Source organism: Cololabis saira, chromosome 1 (genome assembly GCF_033807715.1).
Source record: "Cololabis saira isolate AMF1-May2022 chromosome 1, fColSai1.1, whole genome shotgun sequence".
Taxonomy (NCBI): domain Eukaryota; kingdom Metazoa; phylum Chordata; class Actinopteri; order Beloniformes; family Belonidae; genus Cololabis; species Cololabis saira.
Window position 1 is genome coordinate 22,165,741 of NC_084587.1, and position 18,238 is coordinate 22,183,978.

Genomic DNA, 18,238 nt, shown 5'->3' on the forward strand with positions numbered 1-18,238 from the left:
TCCTCTAGTAGCTAGATGTTGAGTGGATGAACCAGTGTTTCTCAAAGACTCAACCAGACCTGCAAGTTTTACCTGGTTCCCAGTTTCAACCCAAATCAATTAAAAGAATAACTGGAAGTGACGATCAATCGTCTTACTACGCAACAAAATGTTTCCCCTCTAATAACATTCAGTCTACACAAAAAGTGTAGTTTATATAGATTGCATCCAAATACATAAAATAATGTTTTACTTATAACAACTAATTTGTTGCTAATTGTTGAAATGTTTATGGTGATACATTTCACTTAAAAGGTTCTGGATAATCATATACATCTTTAAAGACTTTCTCCAGTTTTTCCCTCACTCATTCCCAGTCTGTAATTTTCAATTCATTTTGATTTGGCAAATGTTTTATTTACAAAAAGGCAGAAATCTATTTATTGATTTTGAAAGTATTGCCTGTAAAATTAAGTCAAGTTCTTAAATATCAGTCAACAGTAAAAAGGGAAACAAAGATCTAAGGGGGACCAAAACCACAAAGAACATGTAGATTGTTTTGTTTGCTGCCCCCCCCACAAACAAACTGTTAGTGAATAAGGACAAATAATGCATAAGAGGTTGGATTTTATTTAGTCCACTTTTCAAATTTACATTTTGTTGAGATTTGTTAAAAAAGATAAAGCATCATCAGCTATGCAGTTTGTATCACAAAGAAACTGCAACAAGGAAAGAGTGAAGTCGAATGAAGATGACTTGGTAGGCACATCTTTTAAAAGATACATGTTAATACAATCGATAGCAAAATATGTACAGCAATCATCTTGTCTTGTGGTAGCACATGCTCGGGATCTCAGAGAGACAACAGGTTAGTAAAGCAAAGATCTATGGAGACAGACCCTCCATAAGCAATGCCTAGACCTGACCACACATGGCAGTCAGGTTATCATCATTGTTTGCCAATTCAGGTTAGAATAAATTAAACCTTAGAGAGATGAGAGACAAGAGCGAAGGAGAAATGAACTTATAAAGCTCATTCACTGGCACATGCCAAAGTATGCTCCAACAAATGTTTTGCAATTTGTATCAAGAATACTTAATTAAACTGGTCATAACACGGATCTGATGAAATTACTCGAGAAATAAATTAGAAATGGAAAGTTGTTAGTATGCATTTATAACAAGTACCTGATTTTCTCTCTCTGTAATCCAAGTTTAATTCCTTTGCATAACTTATAGAAAACCTGTCACGCTCTTAAAAACTCACAGTAATTCATTCATTAATCACAAGTCCTGAAACCATCTAAGACAGGTACAGGATTCTACCCTGCAGAACCCATATACCTTGGAGTCAAACACGGTGGACATTTCAAACAAATAAAGGACACTTTTCCTGTTTATATACATAACACTTTTGTACAGTCTTTGCAATTCTATAACAATAGATTGAAGCATTTCCACTTACGAAATAAATGGAAATAAAAATCATATTCAGTGGATTAAACCTTAAGTTACTCTAAAGCTTAGATTTAGCACTTGGTTACCCTTAAAATGAATGAGTCCAACTGTCTTTCCATTGAAAGAAAAGTAATGCATGTGTGAAAGTCTTTCGTACAAGGCTCATGGTTTGAAGTGTTGGCTTGGACACAGGTTGCCGTCAGTTTGAGTCATTCGATGTAACTAAAAAGGAAAAAAAAAATGTTTAAAACTGACCCGTCGACGCAGTCCACCGAAACCTCTCCCAGGTAAAAACAGCAGAAACTGACAAATCAACAGTTCGCCTGCTGTGCTATCTAGTAGTGCTGCATTGACTAAGCATCATGATTATGTTATCAAGTGATTTCATGTACACTCCAAAACACCAAACAGCATTACAATTTAAGGAAATGTTAACTCTGTATCAGCCCACAGGCAACAGAAAAGATGAAAAAAAAAGCCCTCTAATTCATATAGGAGGCAGTGAATGTTCAAAGTTCATGAGTCCGCTAAAGTCAAACTCCCAAACGCAAGTCCAGTCATTCCACCTGTTTTTATACTGCATAAAGCTTATTCCTGGCCCACACCTCTTTCTACAAATGTACACACAGTGCTATCATAGGCCTGACGGCAGTGTAAACTAAGGTCAGATAAGTGGCTATGATAATCCACTGGCTCCTATTCTCTAAGGATCCGTCTAGGTTGAACCACCCAAAAGCTCAAACCAGAGCCTAAACTAGTGTAAAAGGCCCAACAGATCAGAGGATTGGAAGGTGAGTTGGTAGTTGGGATGAGTTCATTTGGGTACTTTGGAGGGGGTATCTGTCTCCGTGGATTGCCGATCTTCACTCCACGCCTCCCTGGTGCTCTTAAGGGCCTGTGTGCGTTGCTGATCCACAACCACGTAGTCAACCCGCTCATCGGACGCAGTAATGCCAGTCCCATTGTTTTTCATCTGAGGAAAAAGACAAAGTTGGTACTTAGAAATCATTTAACCTTCTGTAACTTATAAGATGCAATTCAGAATATGAAGTCCGATTAACGCCTACCTTCCTGGGAGGGGTGGACTTGCCGGAATCAAGATCCAAATCCAAATATTCCACCTGCTTATCTCGCTTTGGCTTCACCATAGGGCTGCTCCCACCTTCTGAAGGCAAAGGTGCTGGAAGCTTCATGATCTGCATGAGCCAGGAAACGATGCGTTCACTGACAGCTTAAAACACATCTCATACTTGCAACACAGTAATGAGTTGTCACAATAACCAAAATTGTTTGAGAAAACCGGGAAAGACGTGACTGATAATGTATGTACTGTATCTAAATAAACAGTAGTTCCCAAAGTAAACTTTCTATAAGATCAACCATCTAGTATGGTTTACTGATGAACCGAACCAAGATGTTACAATTTATGTTTAAAATTATCTCTTGGTCCTTTTTCTTTTACATGTCAGCATCATTAAAGAGTTCAAAACATTTATAATAAATAGAGCAGATATTCTGGGACGTTTAATGGTTGTGTAGTGAAGAATATTGGTGTGACCAAAGTGGGAACTACGAAATGTTAAAATACAACCCTCTGAAAATCACCTCCATTTACTCAGTCCTAATCTTACACCTGTACAAATTGGAGTGTTGTGTATTTTTTCCCCTTTCCTTGTACTCTGTCATTTTTTAAATGATCTCTTCATCCTAAAAAAGCAGTATTTCACTCAAACAAAGATAAATCGGTACATTTTGGTATTGTGACAATTTTAAGAAATGTTGGACATAAAGCTAGTGTTAATTGTGAACTACGTGTAAGGTGAAGTTATTTGAGCTAGGATGTGACGAAGCTAGAGGAGACTAACAGGAAGAAATGTGAATGTGTGTGAAATCTATAACTCTTTTATCCGGGCCACAACTCGTAGGTGCTGCTGGTGACGGTTATTATAACAGGAGAGTTTATGGAATTTGCTTCACGATCTAATAACATCCCCTGAAAACTGCAACCTTTGGTGTTCTGACAGAGCAGGCCATGCACGTCTAACCTAGCAACCCTGCTCACCTCCTCTATGATGTCAAGTTCCTCCACCTCCCTCTTTACAGGGGTGATGGGGACTGTGCAGTAGAAGGACTCCTCTCTACACAGAGTAAGAGGAAAGTAGTAGCAAAGAAAATGTAAAAAAGAGAGAGAGAAGAAAGATGGTTAAGACCAAAATGGGAGAAAAAGAAAATGGATGAAGCCAGAGACGGAGGAAGCCAGAGGAATGGGAAACTGGGGAGAAAGAAATTAACATGAGTGATGAAAGCGCAGGAAGTCAGCATAATGCATCAAAGCAAGTTAAGAAAGTAAACAAAATTTTAACAGCAAGAAGAAAAAAAATAAAGAAAAAAATTTGAAAATGTTCAATTCAACTTCCATACAGTAAATATCCATGTGGAAAGGCACAACATCCTTCAGGACATAACTAATGAATCCAGTATGATGCTTTAGGGAGTCGAATGCTTTATCTTCTATTTTGGCCTATTTTGAGTTATTTCTTTATAGCTAAGAGATGTCAAACTGATTTTAGTTAATGACAAAATAAATCACAAAATACCCGGGAGAGGGGGAGTGCATAAATAAAGCCGAACAGCAGGACAAGAATAAAACTGCAAAGAAAAGAATTTGAGAGCTGAGGAGTCCATCTGCAGCCGCCCCTAGTTTGTCCACAGTAATATATGGCTAAGTGGGAGTGGCCTGGTATACGAGATATTCTTTGTATCTTCTATAAATTATAAGAACATTTTGAATCCTCCAAACTTTGTCTGACATATGCTGAAGCTCCCTGTTACCTTTGTGTTTGAAAAGTGTCTCCAACTTAAATTTCCATGAAACTGACTTTAAAAAAAAGCAAATACTGCTTTAAATATTAATTTATCTCTTTCATATGCAATTTTGATTATTTGTGAGCTGAAAAGTAAAGAAAGAAGTCATCATGCGAGTTCTTTTATCAGAAAATAGATGTGTGTTACATACTGGTTCATCTGTGGACATATTAGAATCCATGATTACATAATTCTCAGTACAGTCTTCGGAGTCAGTGCTGGAGGCCGTGCTATGCACTGACGGCGGTCTCGCTGGCATTGGAAACCTAGAGAAACTGAGCAGCATTCAGAAAGTTTACACACCAACAAACTCTCTGATGAGCACAAAAACGTAATTGAGACATGACAGCCATAGCTCTGAGCCGCTGCAGCCAGGGAAGCCCCTGCAGGATCAAACACAGAACCGGACCTCATCTCAGACGGGCCAACAAACTCCCCTCCATGTAATTCTGAGGCAAATCCCAGAGCCTTGTGTATGAGTTACGCTACTTTGGTCAAACAGTGACTACAGTAATGCATGGGGTGTTAGTGTCTAATGTTTCAGTTAATTGTATCTGGGAAATACAAAGAAAAGAAAAGAGCATGTTCTCACCAAACTATTTAACCCACAAAAGACAATGCGAGTTGCATTTTGCCTTGGTGATATAAAAATAATTGATTTTTTTTCACAAACACTACTCTCAGAGATGCACTTTTAAAAAGGCAAATTCTCAGAAGGGAAAAAATAAAATGAGAATAGTGAGAACGAGCCCTCAATTGTTAGAAAATGCTGAACTATGGAAAAATGCTGCAAAGCATTTCAGGTAACTTACTCTCGCGCAAATGACCGCGTGACAGGCGAGCGGATGGGTGTGCAGGGCTCCTCCCATTCTGGTAGTGGTTTGATCTCCAATGGAGCAGGCTTCCCTACAGCAAGGTACACATACCAGTCAGGAGCTGCTACACATTCATTCAGCACCCAAAAAAAAAAAACATAACTTCCCCAGGGTTTCCGTGGCATATCAATTCAAAAATATGGAGCAGTCACTGTTGTACCCTCATTTATCAAGTGACAAATATCCAATGTTAAATCATTTTTTTCTGTCCATGCATCAGGTCCTCTTCTGCTAACACAACTGTATATGAGTGCACTTTATACCATCATATCTTGTCTGAATGAACCTTACAACAAAGAATGCAGAGCCTCACTAGACTGTTAGAACCATATGACTTGTTTTTTTTTTCTGTGTTTTTATGAAGCTTGGAATGGAAAGATATGTTAGCTTTCTACTGTGTGGTGTAGAAATGAACTGACACATGATTGTAGATTCAAGTCCTCCCATATATGTGCATGAAGAAATATTTAGTGTCAGTTAAGTCCCAACAATGCGGTGTCTTACCAAAACCAACTGAACAAAATTCAACATGCTGTGCATGCTGTAAGCTTCATTTATAAAAAGGTGTTTTTCTGCTTAAATCATACAAAGATTAAATATAAGAAATATGGAAACTATGGGCTATGCAAAACTGGAGAATGAATTATATACAATAATGTTGGCAACTTTTGATATAGTAACTTGATATATACATGCATTATTCACAGTTTTCACTAAAGACGACTGGTTTACATGTGGAAATCAGAAGGCCAAAAATATACAGGACATATGCTGTCACTAGGGACTTGAAGATGCTGGTAATATAAGATTATCTTCTATTATATTATAATTTTTTTCAGTTTCCATCTGAAAAACCATTTACTACCTTTCAAAGTCATGTAAGTGTTTTAGTTACAATAAACATATTGTGGTCTTTTATCTCCCAATGCATAATGTATTGCACAACAAAGAAAAACACTAATTAAATGCTTAGGAAGAGAAATGTTAGTATAATTGTTTGCATTATTTGGTTGACTTCATGTTTTAAAACAATTGTGTAATGGAACATTAAGAGCTTCACCACTGGGGATCAACAACACTCGTCTCTTGCTGGAATTTGCAAAAATACTGGATTATTGTTTCATTCGCTTCATGTAATCAAAGCCCAAATCCCTGTGAAACAAAAGAAATCTCACAGTGCACTATTTACAACATGCAAAGAGTCCAGATGAAGAAGTGTATGCAAGGGTCAAAGAATGGAGAGTATTCACATACACAACAGCAATTCAGTGTGGGGAACCTACCCTTGCGTCGTCCCCTCGGGAATTCACCAACGGTTTGAGAGTCTGTTCGCTCTAAACAGACACCTTTTGGTCTTATTTTAGGACTCTGACCTGATTGGTGAAAGAAAACTTTGCTTATCACAATATTTTTGGGTGATCACAAAAAGGTAAGCCCTAAGGTAAGAATCGTTCTGCCATGCAAAGCAAAAAGACAAGACTTTGCCGTAGAGCAGAACTGCACCCTCACTCAATATCTGATCACCTTTGTGAGCAGCACACTTTAAGAGGATGATTGTCATGACAACAGCAGACCCAAACTACAGTACATGCATCTCACTCCATGCACCACAGCTTCCCACACAAAGACTGACATCACAGCTGTGCATGCACGATTAGCTGCGTACAAGCACAGAGTATGCTGAGAAATCAGGACACACACACACGCACGCACGTCAAAAGCCACCATTTCAAATGACGATGGCACTTCATAAAAATGGAATTGTTTTAAAACAAAGAAAAAAAGAGGCTAGCCTTGAACACATCAGTCAAATGCCCAAGGCAAAGAAGAAAGTACCGGATGGGTGTAATTTACAAAACATTCAAATCATTCTGAAGAGTGAAAGATTTTTGTATGGATCATGGAATTACATAGAGAGAAAAGAAAAGGGGCCATGTAAAACTAATAATTCATTAACTCAGCTCATCAATAACCTCCATTTACAAAAAGGTAAACATCAAAGAATGAATATTACACATCTACGACTCTGAATGTAACATGTTCATTTCACCTTCCCTTGGAATGTTATACTGAGAATATTGAAGGACGTCGGCCAAGATTTCTGCCCGTACTCAGAACTCACAAAGCTTAAAGTGCACCTCTGTGTTTCTTCTGATGCAAAACGCAGCTGCACCCTTGTTCAGGTTGTTTAAATCCTTGATCCGAGCAAGTAACTCATGTCTCAGCTGTAATGAGAAGGGAAGTCTACACTCTCAAAATACAAGTTTGTGGTACTTTTATACTCAAAAGGTAACAAAGCGCCTTAGGTGATATGAAAACAGAATAACCCATCAGTAGAGAAAGGGAAAAAAAGAAATATATATCTACCACCAACAAACTTATTCCTGAACAAAACATTGTCAAAACAAGGGAATATATACTCAAGAAATATGAGACCTAAATTTAATTTGCTCTCGGTGAAATATGAGTAATATCCTGAAAGTGATAGCCTGAATGATTTGGAGCCATAAAGAGGTTTTAACAACTTGAACTGGTCATATTTCACCAATGACCCATGCCAAATGTGGAACTGAGCACCTCAAAAGGTCATAAGAAAGGGAAAAATTCAAACTGGAAAATGTAAAAACATCATCAAGCTGGCGTATTTTTAACTGTGACAACAGCCATGACTTCTGATTTGCCTATATTATATCCCTGTCCTCCTTTGATTCTCTCTCTCCCTCTCATTTTGTCCAGAACTCCAGACATTTACTCTGCCCAGACTCCAAATCCCCCTGCAATCAGGTCTTTAATCAAAGGGCTCTGTTCAAATGATGGGAACAAAGGGAATGGAGGTGACCACTCCAGCCTCGGCCACTGGAAGGCACAGGGATCAGCCCAGTTCAATAAACCAGGAGGAGATGTTTCCAGCTTTGATAATGACAACTTAGGTACCAAAGATGACTGCTTTTAAGAATTAAAACAGTTTTGTACTACAGTTTTAACAGATGGTTCCACAAACATGAACCTGAACTGGAGGATGGCAGTTGAGCGAGAGAGACACACAGACACACACACCAAAGAAATTTATAAAACTGTAGCATTAGTCGACATGTAGCACACAGACGGGGCTTAAGAACAACGGTGAACTTCGGCACACACAGACCATGAAGCCAGAACGTGTATCGCATGTTAAATGCGTCAAAAATGCATGCTCTCACCTTTACGGTCAGGTTTGAGATTCCGATCCACAGGTGGCGGCTGGCAGTTACTGAGCACCGGTTTACGAGGAGGGGTCTTTGGACTTGAGCGGAAACCCATGTGGGCAGGTGGTGGAACCTGTTTTCCCAGTGACGAGAACTCCATAGTGCTCGGGGTCATGGGCACATAGTTTGTTTCGTGCACTGGTTCTTGCAAATTGCCTGACTGATGATGCGACGGGGAGTTCACGCTCATGGGGACATAGTTCTGGTCGACCTCTTCCGTGGACTGGCTGCCCACTAGCACCATTCCTTTGTTTTTCTGAAAGTCACAACACATGCTCTTCAATCAAAAAGGTCACTGCTGTAAAAGCACTTCTTAACCAGAAAGTCACCTAAACTATTTTTGGACACCCTCTGCCTTGACAACTTGTTATTGTCTTTTATGAAGTAAGGGAAAAACTGAATAATGTAAAGTTGGGAAACAATAGCAGGCTGAAAACATGTAATTACTAGATGGAGCTAGCAGTTGCAGCAGTGTTGAGGAAGGAACATTGAAGCAACACAAAAAACTGCTGCCAGGAGAGATTGTATCTGATGAAAAAACAACTGACAACCCAACTTTAAAGTAATAGAGATGTGATTGATATAACTATCATCAAGTAAAATCAGCTCTAATGTTGCAATTAAAATCAAAATAAGGCCTGCAGAAAATTGTAAACTGTGTTTCATATTGTCTACTTACAACCACACAAAAGCAGAGCGAGTCATTTATGTGCATATACATAACGGCACAAAATTCGACACATTTAAATATGCAATTCAAGAAATTCATATAACCGTTTTAAATTAAGGAGACATGAAAATAACTTTAGTTCCTGACCAAATGTAAGTAAAATTAATTTTACTGGCTGAATATTATCTATGATAAATACCAATGGGACCGATTCATTTTCTAATTTATGCTTCATCAAACCAAACACGGAGCATAGGTTGCCATGGTAACAAGATGAACAGTCTACACCTTAAGCACTGTGATAGAAAATAATAGTACTGTAAAAACAGCGTTCTTTGGTGGTGTGATGTGCAGTTCGGCTGCTTATTAATTCAGCTATATGGACTATGTTCAGTGTTCAAATCTGTTTAAAAAGTTTCAAGTTTATTATATGACCAACTAGCCACCATAAAGAAATCTCCAAACTGCTGATTCACTGAAACCATTAAAAAAAGAAAAAGAAAGAAAGAAAAAGCTCCAGAAACTGCACTTCTTACTTACTCAAGTGTTAGAGTTGTTGAAGGAGAGCTATGATAAATGGAAGCAGTCAATAAAACACAAATGTTTGATGATTTTTCCTACAACAGCATTTTTTTTTTAAATTTTTTATGTTGTAAACACTGCCCTATCTTTTGGAAACAGGAATATAGTACTCACAATTAGATGTACTAACGGCATCATGTGATAAGCGTGCAACAGCGGGATAAAGCTAACAGTGGCCAACTTACACAGACTATTATTTATAATAATTTGTCCGAAACGTCCCTGTATCCAAGACAACAGCCACTCACACTGACCTTTACAGTCACATGCTCAAGGTGTTGTGTGACTGCAGCTCTTTTGGGAAACAGGGAAGTAGATAAATGAAAATAAGACATAAAAATTGTGGAACTTTGCCATGAGAAATCTTGCAACTTCTTCACCTATAATAATCATGACGTGGTCGTAAGCCACTACCTATAAAAACATTATACAGCACTGACTGTAAAAGTGGCACTTACAAAGTAGGTGTTGAAGTTTTCATTGAAGTCAAATGAGCAGCTTTTTTCAGAGGGGAATGATCTAGGAATATCGTAGCAGTCCTGGGATCCGAATTCTGCAAAAAAATAAAATGAAAATCAATCAATCAGGAAAACAAAAACATGATTCCCAACACGTCTACTGGCTGGCCTTCAGTTTTTACCACTAAGATGTATCTGGATGCATGTAAATGGTTGCGTTTTACACACACTGTTGGCTTTCTCTTCCATTTTTATAATCATCTGATGCCGAGGTATCACCAGAATAACAATCAGGCCAGAAAAACCCCAGAAGAATATGCCCCATGGAAAAGACTAAGTGGGGCAAATACGCAAACATTTTCAAACAATCCATCAAAATGTTGTGTGTTCTTACAGTACATTCACCTGGGACCAGCTTTTTTTGTTAAGTACGTATTTGTTTTGCTTCTCTGTCACAATCTTAAAATTACAAGAATTAAAAAACTCTTTAGCCCTGTCACATGTACCGGTACATTAATATTCACATATGCTCAAATACATTTATTTGAAAATACACAACTTATCAGATGAAACTTTGCCATTTACAGAGTAAGTGATGGTTTGACAGTTATCACAAATAGATAGGATTGCATAAAATTAATTCCACACAACTATTTTTGCAATTACTTTTGTCGCCAGAAGAGGGAGGAAGAATAAACCATACTCGTTCTCTCTCCCAGTTTGTTCTCTTGACTTTTTGCCCTGTACATTTTAAACCCTTGTTCAAGTTTTGGTATTTATAAAGTTTTGAACAAAACTGGTTGTGCTTTAATATTGTTGTTGATGTATGGTGTGGGTTTTTTTTGTGTGTTTTGTTCAAGATGAATAAAGATCAAATCAAAAAAATCCAGTCAGAATATCTCCCTCCAGTATTTTTTAAGATGCTGTTGAACATATGATCAGATATCAGTCCAATAGTTCAATCACTAATTCCATGTGCCTGTATTCAGATTTAAACAATGGTACCAATGCCCCTGAATTAAGCAATGGCCCGGCATATTTACAAGCTTTGATCAATTAAAAAGATTATAAATGTAAGAATAAAAAATATACAGTTTTTACAGCTAAAGGAAATCATGCACTCAAATAAAATGAAAACGGTACCACAATAGAAAGATAAAAGCACTTTGCAGAACAAACCTTTGCGGATTCGTGAACAGTCCACAGTGCCTATAGTGTTGCTTCGTAAAGCCTTACTCCCAGCACTAGTTGGCACACAGTAGTTTCCATCTGCCTCCGAGGCCGAGCGAGGCACACAGTAGGTGTCCGTAGGTGAGCGTTCAGCAGGGGGTGGAGGGAGCCCCGATGTGGAGCCCAGTGAGGGCTTGGGTGGCCGAGGAGGAGGTACGACATCTGGCCCACTCTCTGAGCCTCCCGCCCCCGTCGACAATGTGCGAGGAACCTGGTAAGTCGAGTTTGCTCCGGGAGTGGGTGGGATGTCGTAACTGATGGAGAGATTACGCATCTGTTTCTCTATTGAGGGCTTTCTTGAAGGTGTGTTGAAGACATAAAGGTCACTTGCATCTCCGCTGTCTCGATAACCAGGAGGGGAGGATGCTGATTTAGGGAGCAGCACAGTGTCCTGAGAGTAACTGCGAGGGAGCTGATAGAGGCCACTGTCGGTTGCACCACGAGGGGGAGGCGAGTCGTAGAAGGAAGGGGCAGAAGCTGGAGTTGGATGTTGTGGAAAGAAGCCATTGTGGGTGCTGTGTTTTGCTGAGGAAGTGGAGGATGTAGGTGTGTGATGAGATGGGAGGTTGTCATTCAGGTCCGTCTCTGAAGAGGTAGACTTGGAGCACTCGGCATGAGCTCTGAGAAAACACACCAAATAATGAATACCCACAATAAAATACACTGATTTAGATAATCTATGTAATCTGCAGTCACAGTAAGTATCACTGTCTGCAATCAAACACTAATAGCAAGGAGCTTCAATAAAAACCTCTCAGACACCTTCAAAAACTCTTGCTATTTTAGTATTTCTTGGTGGAGAACCAAAACAATTAGTAACCACCGAGTAATTTTTTTGTAACATGCAGACAAAAACAAAATTAATAGGGTATTAGTTGAAGTACTGTATATCAAAGTATAGACTTGTGGATTTAGAAGGAGAGCCTCAAAAAAAAAAAAAATCCAACACTAATAATTACCATTACCAATTTAATTTACATTGGTAGTCATATAATTACTGTCTTCTAGACATGTTTAGCACTCCACACAAGCAGGCAGTTCCAGCTGGACGGCTGGCCACTCACAGACTAGTCTGTGGCGAAACAGTCTTGCTCTCACACTCCTCCAGGAGCAAATACTCCTGGTCCCCTTCGAATGGAGAATGACACTCCACTGAGCTACACACAGCATACAGCAGAGACAAGGACAAGAGTCGCAGTAGAGTTGAAATGTATAGAAAGAAGAAATGGTCTGGAAACTGCTCAGACAGGAAGTACTGTAATGTTGCACTGTAACACCAATACAGTGATTATTACAACTCTCTACATACCATTTTAAAACATTAAAAACAAAACAGACTCACCTATTAGGCTCAGGTTTTTTGCTCTCACAGTTGGCAAGCCACAGGTAATCCTGGGGCTCCTCTGAACTAGACTGAGAGTTGAGGTGTCCCACACTAACCGGGTGGTATGGAGGTGGCACGCCAGACAGCACAGATGCTGCTTGACCAGATAAGTTAGTGAAAGCTGTGTGTGGAGGTGTATCCACCACAAGGCCCCCTGCAGCTGAGTGGTGAGCAGCTTTCGCTGCTTCTGGAGAAAAATAAGAGGGCTGGGGTTAACAACTGCCAAACCTCTATTTCAATGCGTCATCTTGATTAGAATATCAATCAAAGTGACACCAGAGCAAAACATTTCTTTAGGCAAAAATCTGCTATGCAACATTTAGTAGAAAAATAAATTTCAAACTAATAAATTGTCAAAATAATGAGTAGGTGCAGCTTTACTCCAACCCTAAATCATCTGTTTTATGGAACTTTTAAGGCCTGCTGAGGAGAATGATATATATATATATATATATGTATAAATATATATATATAAATTGTTATAACCTGATATACCATATAAATATGCACCACCAGAACTAGCATTTTTATCCTTTGTCTCATTTCATGTATACAAACGCAAATCTCGATCAAACGTTATATTTTCACATATTAAACCTGATGGTTTTTTTCTACTTTGCCTTCCCACACTTCTCAGACATCTTATCAAGGTCTTTGCTTTGTTGCATAGTGAGTTATCAAATTTCAGAGCTTTCAAACCCATAAAACCTAATGCACAATGTTATTGCAGTAAAAAACAAACAGGGTTGAGACAAGTTTTCATTTTACATGTTTCTAATGTACAATATAACTGATATGGCTTTATCACAAGCTTAAATTTAAGTACATTTTTAACACATGTTAGGTGGTCCCTTCTTTTTTACCCATTTACTTGTTAAAAGTTTTAGGTGGTGACTTATGGAGTAAAGGGTAAAATCCCCTCTCCATGTTCTAATCAATACCTCCTACACTTGCTGAGTCTTTTTTCTCCCAGCCCAACAATGTTCCTTCTTTTAATATCTACTCAGCTCTGAAGCACTCTAGGTGTAGTGTGGCCACACAACAGAGGAGTGGGAGTTGGGCCTCATATGCAGAGAAGTAGAGAGCCAAGGACATACTCTAACAATGGAGGCCAGTCTGCAAGAATATCTGTCTTTATAAACAGTTTCTCCTTGAACAGTATTCCTATTAATTTGAACATCAATATTCAAAAATACAGCGTCAAAAATTCAGTTAAAGAGAAAGCATACAAGTTGATATCACAGTTACCCAGTAACACCAACTACATACAAGTGCAGGAGGTATAAATGCATAGGATGCAGCAGCATTATGCATAATGCGTTTGTCAACTTTGAAAACTATCTTCCCAAAAAAGAAGTCTTTGTGGTGTCCTCAGTCAAGCTGAACTACTGCAACATCTACACAAGCCGTTGTAGCACTAAAATGCTCCCATGATTAGAAAGAGAAATTAAAGAAGACAGAATGGGTTTCAAATGCCGCAGGTTGTGATTGGAATCAAAGATGGAGAGAGGCAAATAGAAGAAGATGCAAACAAAAGGGAATGAAAACCAGATAAGAGACCAAGAGGGAAAGAAAGGCAGTGAGACCTACAGGCACACAATGCTTTGATTATCCAGTACTGGGAAAGAGGGTAATGCGAGCCTCAATGCAACACATGGATCAACACTTGGATCATTAGACCATGGCTGAGAAACTTGCTGAACACAGGCCTTGTGGCCAATTCAGCAGATTTGCTTAACTCCTTCAGAGACGAAGATATTGAGGAAGAATAGACGTTGACAAATTTGCTAATACCCTAAACAGGTCATTCACACAGAGTTTTCCTCTTGACATTGTTAAATTGAAAGTGATTGTTTTATGTGTACTTTAATTTCTTTAGTATGTGGTAAAGTAAACCGATAAAAAGTGTGAAAAGAAAAGATGTATTGTTCATTTTATAAGAATACTTGGCTGGTTATCCTACAAAGAATTATAAATAACGGTCATGTTTCAAATTAGTTTCTACATTATTTTCATCAGCCATTAAGCCCATTTAAAGGGAGCAAACATAACCACTGAGTAGTGTGGCATCATTATGATGTATGTTCAATGAACCACATTTAACAAAAATCATAGAAATGCAATCAAGAAAAGCAGAATAAATATTGCTAAAATGCATTTTCACATGTCAAAGTCTCTGGGAGAATGGCATTTGTAATTGAGACAAAACTAGAGTTTTTTGGGGGGGTTGGAAATCACAGCAGGTCTATGTGTCGAGGCAAAAAAAGGAAGCTTTCAAAGAAAACAACACCATACCTACTGGAAGACATGTGAAGATGGGGGAGGGGAATGAAAATGTGAGTGGAATGAAAAATCTAAAACAGCTGAAACCGTGAGCTCAGGACGACGAGAGAGGAGCCAGACTACCTGTAGATACACAAGTCTCCCTGATGGCTAATCACGTACCACACTACCAGTGATCACTTCTAAAAATTGTTAAATGTCAAGCTAAGTGTACGATTTATAGGTTATTTTTGTGCATAAAATCTTCCAGCTACAGTCTTACAGTTGTTCCCATGCACTGAACACTGTAGTCAGAAACGTTTCTATAAAATGTTTCAAATTTTTACTTCGGCTAAATGTAAAATAATTCAAAAAAAAGATTACAGAGGGTGCTCATCATATATCTTAAGACAGTGTTTCCTCTATATTAATTTAGGAGTGGCAGGCTGCGATTCCTAAATCCTACCTACCGCTCTGTAGCTAAGGTAAGCTACAGACAGCTATCTTGGAGGGCGGGGAGGGGGTTAATACAATGTTAATTACTAGCGCGAGCGCGGCCTTGAAAGTGACATCACGTCAAGCACCGGGAGTCCTCTTGTAAAATAGAGCAGCGACATACAGGAGAACAGGTAGACTTATTAGCTTAAGATAACTCATAATAGATTTTACAAGTTAAATAGAAATTCTCAAAATTCTCATATTGGTAGCTTAAGTTAATTGGGCCCGGTGCCGAGTCAGAGTGACTAACTTGAGTGAACTAATTGATAGCATTAAGCTGTCAACTTAAAAGTGTGAAATCTGAAGGACTTTTCAACCATGAATACGGTAAGACATTTAATAATACATCAGACACAAACTAGAAGCAATTTCACAATGAGTAGGGTGTAGGAAATGAAGAGAAACAGGCTCATAATTGTTTCTATTTGTAGGTGAAGACTGACTTGAGAAGACTGAGTTGATAAGCCCTGACGAATTTCCATACAACCGAGATTTAGAGCTGTTTTACAAAAAAAACAAGACTATTTCATTTTACTGTTTTATTTCTTTAGTTTTACATTCAGTCTAGAAAATGACATTCAATAAATAGCTTGTAACTGTAAAGTCTGGAGCCCAGTTTAGTTTCTTTATACCGTAACAACTCCCCGGAGTGTGAATGCTGGTAGCAACATAATGTTTTGCTCTTTCAAGGAAGTCCTTACCATCATCAGTGGGGTTAAAACCACAGATGTCACAGATGTGGCGAACCCACGTATTCATCTCTTCTTCAGTGTCGGCCACTAGGTAGAAGACACGATCGAAGGTCTTGATGTCAAATATATAGCTGTACTCCAGGTCTTTCTTGTTAAACGTCAGCCCAGCATCCACCTAAACAGAGGAATCAGAGATTATTTTAGAATTAGCCAAAGAGTACTCTACACCCGTGATCTAATAGAGCTTACATATTATCTTCAAATGTAGTTACTTTCTCATGCAAATTAATGGACGCACATTTGTAGTTTGGAGAAACTATAAGAGTGCCGCAGATGCAATGTAAAATACAATACAGAAAGCATCTGTAACCTGGTTCGTTGGTTTTCTTAAAAAAAAACAGAAAAAAACTGTTTTGAAGCCTTTTTCCCCGTATACTTGAAAATACAAAATAAATATATATATAAATGTATTTATTTAAAAAAAATTCCCCATACAATGCACCGCCGATGGGGAGCCGCCCACCGTATGTCAATCACAAATAGGTGCAGCTAATCCACACCGAAGGAGCTACAGAGCTGCTGGTGGACGTTTACAGTCACTAGCCACTGGCTGAGCAAACCGCCAATCAAAAAAAATACAAAATAAAAAATTCAACCCTCTTAGAGGTCATGGATGTGAAATCAAAGAGGTCAAAACAGATTTTTGAACCAGGCTGTAAATATGTTTATTAAAAACCGCTTAAAAACAGGAGATGTTTAACTGGACATTATTTCCTGTTTGAATTACTCAGATCAACATTAGTCAGCTCTTGTTGGGCCAATGTTTTTGCCCTCTAGGCCAACGGCATATGTTTTTGACATAAAACAACCACCATTTGTTAAAAGAAAAAACAATCTTCTGGTTCTGTATTATTGAAATTAGAAAAAAATATCTTGTTAAGGAACACACAAAACAAAAAATTATTTGTGCGATCAATCATGAGTTAACGGGGAATATCGTTCAATTACCGTAACTGTGATAAAAATAAATAAATAATCAACAGTCCAAGTAGTTATTTAAAAAACTCTTTGGGTGACTTGATTATTGTTTTGGGCATTTCAAGCATTTAATGTCAACATTTATAATCTAACAATATCAGCTCTGCTTTTCTACTTTCACACACAGTTTGAATGTTTTTTTTTTTTAAATCTGTTTAGGAGTCTCAGTACTGAGAATGTTACAAATGTGTGACACGCTGGTGAATCTCATTTGTGATTGGATGGTTATAAGGCAGAAGTCTTAGGGCTTTGCAAAGACTAGTACATGAACGCAAAGTTCCAGCACTGTCCTGTTCTCTAAAATACATCCTTAGGCACATAATGAAAGTTTCCTTGTTATTTTTCAAACAAGGATTATGATGTACCAGTATTTGCTATTTTTCCTTTCTCCAAACTTAAAATTAAACATGAATATTGTCCTTAATGTCCAATGTCTCTGGTTGTAGTCTGACTAAATATCTTATTAAAGTCTCAAAGTTGGACTTAATCTAGATTGTATTATTTATTCAGAAACTTGGACCATGTTATTTCCAGCCTGCAAATGACATATCTAAGCAACCATACCTGCTCACACAAGTTGAGATCAATCACACGGATGGGTTTCTTGGTATGGTCATTCTTGTAGTACTCCAATACGTCGGGGTCGCCTGTCAGACGGCCACTGCGAAGAACAAACCATCGCTTCTTCCATGCCTGCAGGGTGAGCACAGAAATGAGGCCAAAGGTTATATGTATGTTCTCACGATGACTCTTCCATTCCAGGATGACCACAAACTGACCAATTGCTTTATTTATGTCAGTTTACTCAATGCATCTTAGCATAGCTTGCTGGTCAGTGCATTTTCCAGCAGTTGCAATGCCCTTGCCAAAGAATAGTGAGAGCCGGAGGGAAGAGGCCTGCAACCAGAAATATGCGTCTGGGACATCAAGAACAAAAGCCACATAGTTTGGTCTAGCACCCTGACCGAAGTGAATAGCAAAATCTAAAAAGAGAAACAGGCA

General features: G+C 38.4%; 1 protein-coding gene across 10 annotated transcripts in view; it reads right to left on the bottom strand.

Moving 5' to 3' along the window:
- Positions 1 to 591: 591 nt before the first annotated feature.
- The window catches only part of gab1 (GRB2-associated binding protein 1), a 60,557-nt gene continuing 42,910 nt past the window's right edge, over positions 592 to 18,238 (bottom strand). For 4 of the 10 annotated variants that reach the window (XM_061718220.1, XM_061718265.1, XM_061718197.1 and 1 more), the window contains 11 exons: positions 17,801 to 17,929; positions 16,208 to 16,373; positions 12,705 to 12,933; positions 11,312 to 11,982; positions 10,133 to 10,227; positions 8,378 to 8,678; positions 6,461 to 6,550; positions 5,115 to 5,208; positions 4,454 to 4,577; positions 2,505 to 2,633; positions 592 to 2,410 (listed from right to left, as the gene is read on the bottom strand). In XM_061718220.1, the coding sequence (XP_061574204.1) occupies positions 2,252 to 2,410; positions 2,505 to 2,633; positions 4,454 to 4,577; positions 5,115 to 5,208; positions 6,461 to 6,550; positions 8,378 to 8,678; positions 10,133 to 10,227; positions 11,312 to 11,982; positions 12,705 to 12,933; positions 16,208 to 16,373; positions 17,801 to 17,929 (2,187 nt within the window). In that variant the 3' untranslated portion in view covers positions 592 to 2,251. Of the gene's footprint in view, positions 2,411 to 2,504; positions 2,634 to 3,499; positions 3,576 to 4,453; positions 4,578 to 5,114; positions 5,209 to 6,460; positions 6,551 to 8,377; positions 8,679 to 10,132; positions 10,228 to 11,311; positions 11,983 to 12,704; positions 12,934 to 16,207; positions 16,374 to 17,800; positions 17,930 to 18,238 lie in introns of all 10 variants that reach the window. The other 6 variants (XM_061718228.1, XM_061718205.1, XM_061718248.1 and 3 more) reach the window with 4 other exon arrangements.